Source organism: Lacerta agilis, chromosome 14 (genome assembly GCF_009819535.1).
Source record: "Lacerta agilis isolate rLacAgi1 chromosome 14, rLacAgi1.pri, whole genome shotgun sequence".
Classification (NCBI taxonomy): domain Eukaryota; kingdom Metazoa; phylum Chordata; class Lepidosauria; order Squamata; family Lacertidae; genus Lacerta; species Lacerta agilis.
The window spans coordinates 19523871-19536436 of NC_046325.1; the positions used below are offsets into that span (position 1 = coordinate 19523871).

At 46.3% G+C, this 12566-nt stretch overlaps 1 protein-coding gene across 1 annotated transcript; it reads right to left on the reverse strand.

The window, feature by feature from the left end:
* Window positions 1-1056: 1056 nt before the first annotated feature.
* On the reverse strand, window positions 1057-5826 carry LOC117057551 (serine protease 27-like; the record flags this gene model as incomplete). The annotated part of the gene is made up of 4 exons (XM_033168400.1): window positions 1057-1487; window positions 2870-3039; window positions 4388-4710; window positions 5624-5826. Coding segments are annotated over 4 exons (942 nt in total), but the record flags the coding sequence as incomplete, so codon positions are not given.
* Window positions 5827-12566: the final 6740 nt, after the last annotated feature.

Genomic DNA, 12566 nt, shown 5'->3' on the forward strand with positions numbered 1-12566 from the left:
TGTAATGAAGTGCCATGTTTCGCTGGGATGAAACTAGCCGGACAACGTTGGTATCAAACTATCAAGCTGCAAATCTGTAGAACAGAAACTATGGGGGGTGGGATCTCAACTAAGACAAATGCATGTCACAGACACTACACAGTGACCAGGAAACATTCTCCAAGGTGAGCTGCTTATTTAGCACAAAATTGGCTTGGAGGTTATACGATGTCCGCTGTTTATTGAGCATTCATTGTTTGCACTCATTCGTTTTCATTGAGCTATGGGGAAAGGGCCGTAGCTCAGCAGAGGAGTATCTGCCTTGCATGCAGAAGGTCACAGGTCTGATCCCCAACATCTCCAGGCAGGACTGGGAACGTCCTTTGCCTGAAACTTTGGACAGCTGCTAACAGTCACTGCAGACAGTACATAGCCTAATAATCTGACACCCCATGCTTCAATGAGATTATATAGCTCCTTCTCAATCAGTGGTTATGCCAGTGCATTTTCCTGTTGCTTTGCATACTCCAAAATTATGTCTTTTTCATATTTAGTGGGTTTGTTGGACTACAACGCTTTAATCCCCTTTGACTGTGCAAAGTTAAATTTTCAATTGGATTCCTCCTGCGAAACAGTGACACTCTAGATCATCCCTTTAATTTCCCCCCAATGTGATAGTACCAAAGCATTGCTACGCATGCTGAATGCACGTTAAAAATTGTGCAAAAAAAAAAAAAAAGTTCCTAAGGAAGGTAATTCTCCAAAGGTGCTGACAAATGACACTGTTTGGATTGCAAAACTGCCTTTGGTAATCCCAGGTATGCACCTGAGCGATGAGAGGAAAAGAGTGCGTGAGCATTCAGAGAGTGCAAGCGCCGAAACATTTGTAAATATAGCAGCATATTGATGATGTAAACAAATGTACCACAGACAAACCTGGACTGCATCAAAGACATCCACATAAAGAGATTAAATTCAACATTTTTCACCCACCTCAGCTGCGGCATTGATTCACATAATTTAAACTATCTCCGGGGATTTTCCTTTTAAAACTGAGTTATTGACAGTAAACACCAGCACTATCAAAGCTTTTATTTTTTCTTTAAAAAATGGGTAATGCAGATGTGCCCCAATTAATTTGACAGAAGTGGGAGAAGATTCCCGGAGACTCCAGCCTACTTCACACAGTCCTTTTGGATACTTCTCAACAGAGTCTAGTTAGCAGTACCGTGCGGGCTGCAGGCCGGTAGAGAGATGGCGCCTCAAGGGAGGGCCAGAGCAAGAGACGCGAGGAAGAGTGTCATAATGGGGGCACTGTGCCATCCAGCATGGTTGCATGCCACAAAGGTTATGTTGGGTACATTTTCGGAGATCCAGTTGGCATAGTAAGGCACTAAGGTGTAGACACCAGGGTGGTTGGGTTCAGCACAGCCCTCTCCCCAACTCACAACCCCAGCCAGGGTCCAACCCGCATCGCACCTGCAAACCAAGGGTCCTCCAGAGTCACCCTGTGGAGAGAAAGAGAGAGGGGGAGATGGCAGCTGGAACGTGACTATGGGAAGCCTCCTGAGACCAGATTTGGGTTAATGGTTAGATAAGTTGGCCAATGCAACTTGCATTTTAGGGACGCAGGTGGCGCTTTGGTCTAAACCACTGAGCTTAGGGCTTGCCGATCAGAAGGTCGGTGGTTTGAATCCCCGCAATGGGGTGAGCTCCCGTTGTTCAGTCCCAGCTCCTGCCCCCCTAGCAGTTCGAAAGCACGTTAAAGTGCAAGTAGATCAATAGGTACTGCTCCGGTGGGAAGGTAAGCGGCATTTCCGTGCGCTGCTCTGGTTCTCCAGAAGCAGCTTAGTCATGCTGGCCACATGACCTGGAAGCTGTACGCCGGCTCTCTCGGCCTATGGAGCGAGATGAGCACCGCAACCCCAGAGTCGTCTGCGACTGGACCTAAGGGTCAGGGGTACCTTTACCTAAGTTGGAATAAGGCTCAGGTCTCACTTGCAAGCCCCTATAACTGAACTCTCATTCCTACTCTTGGCCGTGGACAGCCTTCTCCTCAAGGAATTTGTTTATTCTCCCTTTAAAACCACCCACGTTGATGGCTGTTGCTGCAACTTGTGAGAACGAATTTCAGTTTTAACTATGCGATGCATGAAGTCGTATTTCCTTTCACCCACCCTGCATCCTTCAGCATTCCGTTTAATTCGATGGTCCTGGGTTCTAGTATTATGAGAGAGGCAGGGAGGCGAATTGTCTCTCTACAGGTATCCTTTTCCTTTATACCAGGCATCGTTTTATACACCTCTAATTCATTTCACTGAGCAATCATTTGCTATTGGCTCTGCTCCCACCATGTTGACCCTGACCCCACACAGTGGCGGTACAGTTTGGCACTGAAAGATCCCCTAAAAAAAAGCTTGCTGCTCCCAAACCCTCCAACATGCCTCTGAGTGAAATCGGGACATGCGCCTTTCGGAGCGGAGGTCCTGCATAAGTTAAGTGACTCTTCTGAGAGCATGCCCCCCTCCAAGTTCCTCTTTTGGGACTGTGCTTTTGTGGGGGCCAAATTCGGACATCCCGGGAGCTCATCAGAAGCCGAGACGGCTTCTGTAAATCAGGCGTGTCTGGGACAGTTGACTGGTATGGCTGATCCATGGACTAGGTCCAGGTCAGGAAGACATGGCTTGGGGTTCTGTAGGCACACATCTTTTTACGGTGCATTTAGTTCCCTGTCTTTTCTCAGGATACTGTAGAGTCAGGGATAGAACTTCCCCCTGTGCAAACTTCTGAGTAAACTGAGTAAACACTTCTGAACAGTTGGTTTTCACTAATAATACTAGGCCCAAGACTGGCAATGGTTTTATGACTTGTAGGGCAGGGAGTATCTTACATGACAGGCATCCTTCCCGCCTTCTGGGTAACCAGCGCAGATCATATCATCTAGGACAGGATTCTGAGGCAGCTCTGGCGCCGGGGCACTGTTGAAGAGAGAGTTGCATGTGTCTCGGTCAATGAGGGGCACCTCCAGTTCCTGAAGCGTTTGTGGGGGTGGCAAGGCCTCTGCAGAAGACAAAAATTGGACAGCTGAATGGAAATGCAATAGAGGGTCTCTGGGGCTGGATCTAGACACGTCCAAAAAAACGTTTCAGGAAAACGCATTCTAAACTTCATAAAGGGAAATCACATTGATGAAAGATGGGACTCCACAGTGCCATCTGGTGTCACAGTGTTATAACACATATAAAGCACTTTTTCTTTGCCAATGTAGCTGAGTTCTGGGTGCCTCGTGTGGACATACATACTTTTAGCAGTGAGCACATTGTGGAAGAACACACCACACTTTGAACACTCAGACAAACCCCCGCCCCTGGTAACATGCACTGGGGAAGCCTGTTCTACTGCTTCTTAGAAGTAAACAGTACTTGGGTAATATAACAGTTGTGAAAAGCTGATTTTTCAGCAGTAATTGAGTTTGGAAACCCTTCCCTGCAAATGTGAATCACGAACCCAGTTGCATACTTTCCCTCCAAAATAAAAGTAGTCATTCTAAGCAAGCATGAACAACATAATATTTAGTTTGGCCCTCAAAATTTAAAACAGATTTCTTCAACTGGGTTCTCCCTAGATCAGTGGTGGCGAACGTTTTAGAGACTGAGTGCCCAAACTGCAAACCAAAACCCATTTATTTATCGCAAAGTGCCCAGAGTTGTTGAGCTTCTCATTGAGGTGTTTTGAGCTTTTTGGAGAGAGCTGCTGACCAAAGTTTTGGAGCTTTTTCGGGGGCAGGTCGCAAAAGTTGCTTTGCTTTTTTTTGGGCGACACCCCAAAGCTGCTGAGCTTTTTTTTTTTTTTGGGGGGGGAGAGAGAACAGAAATAAATGATGAATAATACCTTCGCTGGAACTAACGTGCAGCACCGACATCGTCTGCCAAAGTGCCAAAGAAACCCCCAGCACAATAAAGGTTAAAAAACGAACACTGTTATGCCTAATCAGAAATAGCCACTGACGCAGCAAATTGAAAAACAGACCAATTGCCGAACACAATCTTCGGCTAACAGCAAAAAAGAAAAAAGAAAGGAAGGAAGGAAGGAAGGTAGTTTCCAGGTTTTAACAGTGGACACAAGCTGTAGCGTGGGGGGGGGAGTGGGAGAACAAATGGGAAAAACAACAGTGCAGATGGGCCGATGGCGCGTGTGCCAGCAGTGAGGGCTCTGCATGGCAAGTCTGGCATGTGTGCCATAGGTTCGCCACCGCTTCCCTAGATGCTTTAGATGGCAACCCCCCATTGTCCCTGTCCACTGGCCACACTGGCTAGGGATGATGGGAATTGTAGTCCAAACCATCTAGAGGGCACCATGTTGGGGAAGGCTGGTCTGCATGAGAGCATGCCCTGTCTCTTTTCCTCACCTCCGTCTTTAACCTGCCCCCAGCCTGTGACCCAGCAGGTTGTGTTCGTAGAGAACTGTGCAGAAGAGTCCGGCAGACAGATTGGGAGGATGTAGTCCTTCAAATCCATTGAGGCCTTCAGCTCCACTAAAGCGATATCTCCAGGAGAGCCATCCTTGCCGTTATAGTCAGGGTGAGAAATAACCCATTGCACAGTAGTTACCTTAAGGCTGGGAGGCGGGTTTGTGAGTTGATGGGCCCCCAGCAGCACATCATACTGTGTGAAACCGCTGGAAGAGGGAAAACAAGAGTCAAAAACAAGAGAAGCAGGGAGATTTTGGTTTCTGTGCAACCTCAGATCCTGTCTTGCTGAGGCTGCAAGCAAGACTGCTTCCTTTGAGTGGCTATGCTTTGCTGACCATGCCTTATAACAGGATGCATCTTTAAACATGCCACTGTTCATAACATTCACCTCTGCTTCCCACTATCCCCTGTCATCGGCTTTGTGGCATATAGGCTACACTGTGAAAGAACGGCTCTATCATTGGGCAGAGGGAGGTGGCCACCTTGGGCAAAAGGTGCAATGGCAGCAGCTGTTCTTCTTGAGTCTGTCAGGTGTTGGGTGGACTCAGCTGTGTGCAGCATGTAGCTTGCCTCAGACGCCTAAGCTAAACCGGCGCTTCCCTTAGGTGTGGTGGAGGAAGCTGTCCCACTGCCAGTGTTGTAGGAAGATTCAGCTGCCTGTCTAAGTCACTTGGGTACATAGCCTGGAGAGGAAAAATATTGTTGGGGCTGCCATGACACCATGGCTCCCCTCATGGAACAGCAGGTTTTTGGTTCTCGAAAGTTCCATCGCTTTTGCAACTGGTCTCTTAAAGACCTCCCTCCCTCCATCTTCATTGTCCGGATCCTGATACATGAGGAATTGGTATAGGCTTGTAAAGAACTTATCCCCGCCCCCCCCCTTATGTGCAATCTGAAGGATTCAGCTTCTGAGAAGAACTCTAGAAATAGTTATGAGTATGGCCAGAAAAGAAAAACACTGAGGAAGTAATGAAAAGGGGAGGAGCAGAAAGTAACAACTGATCCTTCCCAAACCACTTTGGGGAAAAAAACAAAAACCACCTTTGGCGTTATTGAGACAAAGGGACCAAGTAGCTGTCTGGTAGGTGCAGAATATTCGCCTGGCCTTACAGCTGCCTCTGGGACAAAGCTGCATAATGGCTCCCCAGTGACATGCAGGTATTGGATACTCACTTAAGGAAGCAGTGAGCTGCCGACACCACCCACTTCTCGTTGATGAGGGAGCCTCCACATATAGGCTGGCTGTTTGTCATAAAGATGACTTGCCATGGCCATGCGCCCTCGGGGGCTGGATCCCCTCCCACAATACGTGGAGATATCTCAGACTGTCCGCAGACTGTGAAAAAGAGAGAAGAAAGAAAGGTAGATTGCAATGATCACAAAAACCAGAATTCTTACAAGGCAAGATGTGATATGAAACATCTCAATTTGCCTTGGCAAATTTATTTGTATAATAATTTCTAAGTAACATTTCCAATGACTGCTCCTTTTGAGTTTTGAGGAATATTCCCCCCCCCCCGCCCGGCAAGTAAACACTTAAATTTTATGTTGTTGTTGTTGTTTAGTCATTTAGTCGTGTCCGACTCTTCGTGACCCCATGGACCAGAGCACGCCAGGCACTCCTGTCTTCCACTGCCTCCCGCAGTTTGGTCAGACTCATGTTGGTAGCTTCGAGAACACTGTCCAATTTTATGGTGCAGTCTTATATATGTCCTATCCAGAAGTAAGTCCCCCCTGGAGTCATTTGGTACTTAGTCCTAGGTGTGAAACGATTGCAGCCTTATGATCTTGCCCCCCCCCCAAAACACAATACTATGTACATTATCTTGCAACGTTGAATGTATGAAACACATTTTATTACATTGTCATCTGCATAAACAGGTTAGACAGCATATAAACAAACCAATACTAACAGAACAACCTGGAATTGCTGACTCTTTTCATGTCAAGGTTCTCCTTGATGATAAGATTGATACTATTACACTGGTGGTAGCAAAATTCCCAGGATCTCTTTAGGGGATACCCCGATCCCTTGGAGTAGGGAGGGCACCCCTCCATCCAATAGACTAAGGATCCAACCCAATGCCATATCTGACACCAAGTTGTAACAATTGCTATGAGGTTGGCCAATTCCCTGAAAGGCCCAATTAGTCTGAAGGTAAAATCATCCCTGGTCCCGAATATGGCAACCAAAGGGTGGGTGGGGGAAGCTGCCCATGACTGAGGCTGGGGCTGAAGTGCAACTGGCTTTTATGGCCAGGGAGTGAACCAGACGGAAGAAGTTTCCCCTCTGGTCCGCTCCCTACCAACGCCCCCAAGGTTGCCTGTGATTGGCTGCAAGTGTGGGTGAGCCCCACCACTCAGTGCGGCTGATAGAGGAGGAAGTGACATCCTCTCCTGACCATGTCGAAGCCAGAAGGCTGCCACAAACTGCCTCGGCTGCACCAGACTGCACCACTCCTTTCCAGCTGGCGGTAAGCAGTCTTTCTGGAAAAATACAGTTATGTCTATGGGACACCTTGTTTGCTTTTTTTCCAGTAGCACCTTAGAGACCAACTACGTTTGTTCTTGGTATGAGCTTTCGTGTGCATGCACACTTCTTCAGATACACTGAAACAGAAGTCACCAGATCCTTAAATATAGTGAGGGAGTGGGGATCCCTATCAGCTGATCACCCATTCCCACCACCCTTCTGAGTAATACCCCTCCCCACTCCCTCACTATATTTAAGGATCTGGTGACTTCTGTTTCAGTGTATCTGAAGAAGTGTGCATGCACACGAAAGCTCATACCAAGAACAAACTTAGTTGGTCTCTAAGGTGCTACTGGGAGGAATTTGTTATTTTGTTTTGACTATGGCAGACCAACACGGCTACCCACCTTTAACTTGTTTGCTTTGGCTGCCTCACGCAACCTGTGCCCCTCCAGATGTTTTTGGACTGTGACTTCTGTCATCTTTGGCCAGGGTGGCTGAGGCTGATGGGAACTGGAATATAACAACATCTAGAGGACACTAGGTTGTGATAGGCTGGGATCAGAAGTTGGACTGGATGGCTGTTAGGTTTGTATCAGCACTATAATTCTGAGAGAGCTTATTTTTGTTTAACCGTTCACTCTCCCTCAGTCCTGTGAAATTCCTGTACAGAAATAGTTTCCAATATATTACATACCTGCTTCGGAGCTAGCAGCATCTGGAAAAAAAAAGAGAGAATATACATTTCAAATAAGAGACAATGCACAAAAATAAGTTTGTAGGTAAGAGCAGAAGGGAGACCCTGCCCAGTTTTGTTAGAAAATCCTGACTTCATGCAGCGCATAGTTAAACTATGGGATTTGCTTCCCCAGGAGGTAGCAATGGCCACTAACTTGGACTATATCTGTGATTAATGCATGTCATCTCAGGTGTATTTGCCTATTAGTCGGTGTTACTTGTCCAGTGAATTACTGAACTTATTTAGAGCAACAGAGAAACTTTGTACTTGTGTGTATCTGTATCTGTATCTGTATCTGTATCTGTATCTGTATCTGTATATATTTGTATCTGCAAAAGCCTACAAGCTCTATACAGTATATCTACAGCCAGAACTTATTGAGCCTTATCTTCTGCAGGAGTAAACTATCTGAAACTTTCTCTTGATTCTGGGCAGTGACTGGTACTGGGAACAACTTTTACTGTGGGGGTGGTGGTGGTAATCTCACCTCAGATTCCCAACTGGTTTGCCACCAAAGAGGGTAGGTTTTGCAAGGATACATACGCACCATAATTTGCATTACAAGATCGAGAAACCCAGCCTATGCATTCCATAAAATGACACATATGAAATATAACTGGAAGACATGTCTTTGTTCTAAAGGTCAGAACATTATTACAGCGGTTCATCATTAAGAGATAGCAGAATGCTGGAAGGTCTTCAGTTAAAGTTAAACATTAAAACAGCAAGCCGTGGGAACTTGTTCACATCCACTACTTAGTGGTCCTGAGCAAAGGGCTCTACAGGGCCAATATTTGCATGAATGAAAGTGAAAGCATGTCTGGCTATCTCAAGGAGCCAAAACAAAAAGAGCTTGGGTGAAATTAAGAGAGGAGAAGCAAGTTGGGGGTGAAGATGTGCAGCCATGGGTGTCTGGGTGTGGGGCTAGTTTCTCCTTGATGAACAATACCACCCAGCTCCCATTTTAAAAAAGATTCAATTTTTAACAAGCACCCACATCTAAGTATTTTTGTGCTAATGCTCTAGATCTTCCATAAATGTCAGATATGGGCAGGGTGATTGCAAAAGAATGATGATGATGTCATGCGGACATGGTGTAAACACAGCAATGAAACTGGGAAATGGTATAGAAGGTTCATCTGAAAACATTCCAAGTTTTGCACTTCGGAGGATGTGTTTTCCTTCCTTGTCAAAGTGGATGTGTGCGTAAGAGGAAAATTGTCACAATGACCCTGCGCATCCCAGGTAGTAAAAGTTGGGAGGCCAGGGAGGTGGCACTTATCTGACTGCCCATCAACAATGTCACTGCGATATACTGTGTGTGTGTATGTGTGTGTGGGGGAAGGCAACACAATTGACAGGACGCCAGCTAAATGCTTCTGTTCTGCCTCTGTGATTGCTATTGCCAAGGGCATGGCTTGAAAAAGGCACAGAATACAGAAACTTTGCTGAAGCTAAGCTGGACTTAAAACAAACAAACAAACAAAAATTCCTTCCAGCAGCACCTTAGAGACCAACTAAGTTAGTTCTTGGTATGAGATTTCGTGTGCATGCACACTTCTTCAGGTACAAGTATGGGGTCAGTGCTTGGATACAAGATTGTGGGGTCAGTGCTTGGATGGGAGACCACCGGTTAACCCTGCTTGTGTGATCTTCAGTGCCATGACTAACGGGAAGGAAAATCAATAGCTAAATAATCCTGAAAATAGAACTGCATTCCACATCCTCCTCATTTAATTTATCACAGACATAAATATGTTAATAAACAGACTAAGACAATGCAGAAATTATACCCCCCCAATTGCTGAGATAACTGAAAACAATATGAATTTGAACAAGGGCTGCATTCACAAGGTAGTTTGTTCCATTTTCCTGATGTTTTCCTAACTGTTAATATCCACACCTGAGTTTTCACATGGTGTAAAAGCCATTTTCAGAAGTACAATGGAATATAGCACATGTTTAGTGCTCATTTCTGGGTTATTTGATTCCAGAAAAAAAAAATCTGTTTGTAGCCTCCTTAACCCAGAAAATCACAGACGTAAAGTGATGGAATTTGGGGCAGTATATCAGCATACAGTGATGCCCTGCTGTTTTTGTGGGAGAATAATGGGGGAAACAGAAGCACACATGCGCAGAAGGGGTGGGGGACATTGCTTGTTGTGTTGTACACACCCACTGGTGTGAAAGCAATTGGGCAAGACATGCCAGTATATTGGTTAAAAAGCCACAGTTCCGTAACACAGCATTTACTTCAGTCTGAAAGGAACATTAGGAAACAGGACAGGATCTCTAGCATTATAAAAACAGGAAAACTAATGCAATATCCCCCAGGTTTGAATGCACCCAAGGTCTCATCTCATTTTGGAGTGAAGAATACAGACATAGGATCCTAAGTGCCTTGAAATGGCTTTCGAAAACAGATTCTCTGTCCTGAAAACAATTTTTTTAGAATGCAGTGAATGCATGTCAAAATCTCCTTAACCACATATACTGTCCACATCTCTTCAACCTTTGTTTTCAGAGTGCACCTGAGAATGTGCAGAGTGTCTCTAACTGAACCAGCTCCCCATACATTTGGGATAAAGGAGAAGGCTGAAGATATGACTCTCTAGCGGTCTCATTTTCTTTCACATATCAAAAATGGTAATGGGGGAAGAGGCCTCTGCCTACACATCAAACAGCCACAGCACCCCCTGAAGAATCCTGAGAACTGTAGTTTACCCTTTACAGAGCACCTTTAACAACTACAGTTCCCAGGATTCATGTGTGCACGCGCACTTTAATTGCATGGTTTGTACACAGCCTGCGTTCACCCTTGACTTGCCACAAACCCTGTATCTTTGTTCCACCTGTGTCACTGATTACCCAAAGACTCCCTTCTACACCGTCCTCCATCTTACTTCTCTTAAAGGTGCAGGAAACGTAAGAGACTGACTCCCACATTCATTCCCGCCCCCCTCCCCTCCCCGCCCCATCTTCCCATCAATCACCTTTCAGCACAATCAGTTGCAGCAGCCCCAGCAGCAGTGAGGAGGGCACAACTGCCATTGTTTCCCCCCCTTTGTCTGCTTGCTTCACTGGTCCTTCTTTTGCCGTGTCCTCGAGATAGTTCTGCTCCAACCAGTTCTTGGTGAAAGCTGTTTTGCTTCAGTTTCGGTCACCTGTGCTATACAATTTCATGTCCAAAGGTGAAAGGGCAGGCCTGGAGGCATTTCCTCTTCCCTGAGCTCACAGGAGTCTCCCTGAGTTCTGGGGGTGGAGATGCAACTTAGAAGCCCGGCTTCCCTGAATCCTTCCTCTCGGCCACTCAGTAAAACTCCTGGCTCTCTCCCAGTTACCTGAGATCTCCCAGCTCCCCAGTCCTAGTGCCTGTGTGGCCAAGCTTCCTGGCAGAGCTCCTGCGGCAAACATTCCACAGTGAGATGTTGTGATTGGGCACAGCCGTCCCCTGTTGAAACTCTACCCGCCCTGCGACACCGGCAGGTGCAAGGATGTCCTGGTGCAGGGGGGCACCCTCCCTCCCTCCCTCCCTCCCTCCCCGCCCTCCATGCCTCCTGCACAATTGACGGCCTCACACATTTTGTTCGATGCCCAAACAGAGCTCAAGTTCTCCTTCCCATTATTCTGCAGCAGACGCAGCAGGCAAAATAGCTGTCTCTGTGTACAGCAAACAGGTATGAGGTAGACTGAGAAAATATGCACCCCCTGCGTCCTCCTTACTTCCCCTGAAGGGGGAGATGTGAAATGGAAAAGAATGACAAGGCTCACAATTCACTTTAAGGCTGTGTGCACACACACACACACACAATATTCATTTAAAGCACATTTTAAACACATTTCCCACCTCCAAGAGTTCTGGGAACTCACAGAGCTACAATTCCCAGAACGCTTCCCAACTCTAGTTCCCTGGAGTCTTAGCAGTTGTGGTGGGATGTGCTTTAAAAGTACAATAGTATCATCTCCCGAAGTCCAAAACTAGGGCGAAACAATGATTTCTCAGAACGAAGGGTTTGTTCCTGTTGCAGCATATAGGAGCCCTGCCACTTTAACTGCTAGAAACTCCTTCCCTCTCATAGCTGAAGGCTATTCAGGCTCCTTCCCTTATGAGCTAACCATTAAAAAAAGCCATACATTTCTGCCTGCCTGTTTTGTGGTCTCGTTCCTGGCTGCATTAGCAGGTAAGTGGTTTAATATTCAATCCAAAGACAGTGTTTCTAACCTTTATGGAGAGAAAAGCCCGAGCTCGTTGCTTAAATAGATGGAAGTTCATTTAAGAATAAGCACATGGCTTAAACAGAGGTCTGATGATGTTCCTTCGACCGCCCTCCTTCCCTCTGAGGGAAGGGCCTTAGCTCAGGTGTAGAGCATCTGCTGTGAATGCAGAAGGTCGCAGGTTCAATCCCTGGCGACTCCAGGTAGGGCTGGGAGAGATCTCTTGCCTGAACCCCGGAGAGCCACTGCCAGTCAGTGAAGACAGTACTGAGTTTGATGGACCAAAAGTCTCACTCAGAATAAAGCAGTTTCCTGTATGTTCCTGCAACCCCCCCTTAAATGCTACTGACCTCTCCTCAATGCTGCCGCCTCCCCTCTCCAGGAAGACAAGCGTTCTCCATTAGCTGCAGCACCCTACCTGGCTGTTTCTGGACTCACCTGCCTGGAAAGACTGTACTGTATACCATGAAGGGTTGTTGATTTTGGAGAGAAGGAGGAAAACACACACACACACACACACACCACATTATATAAATACACAATCTCATTCTTTCTGTACAATTACACCACACCTTAATCACTTCAAATAAAGACATTTGCTTCCTGGTTCGAACAAAGAAATGCCATCATTCATTTTTGTTTTTCATTTTGAACTGACTGCCAAGAGTTTGACTCAGCATGTGCAGAGT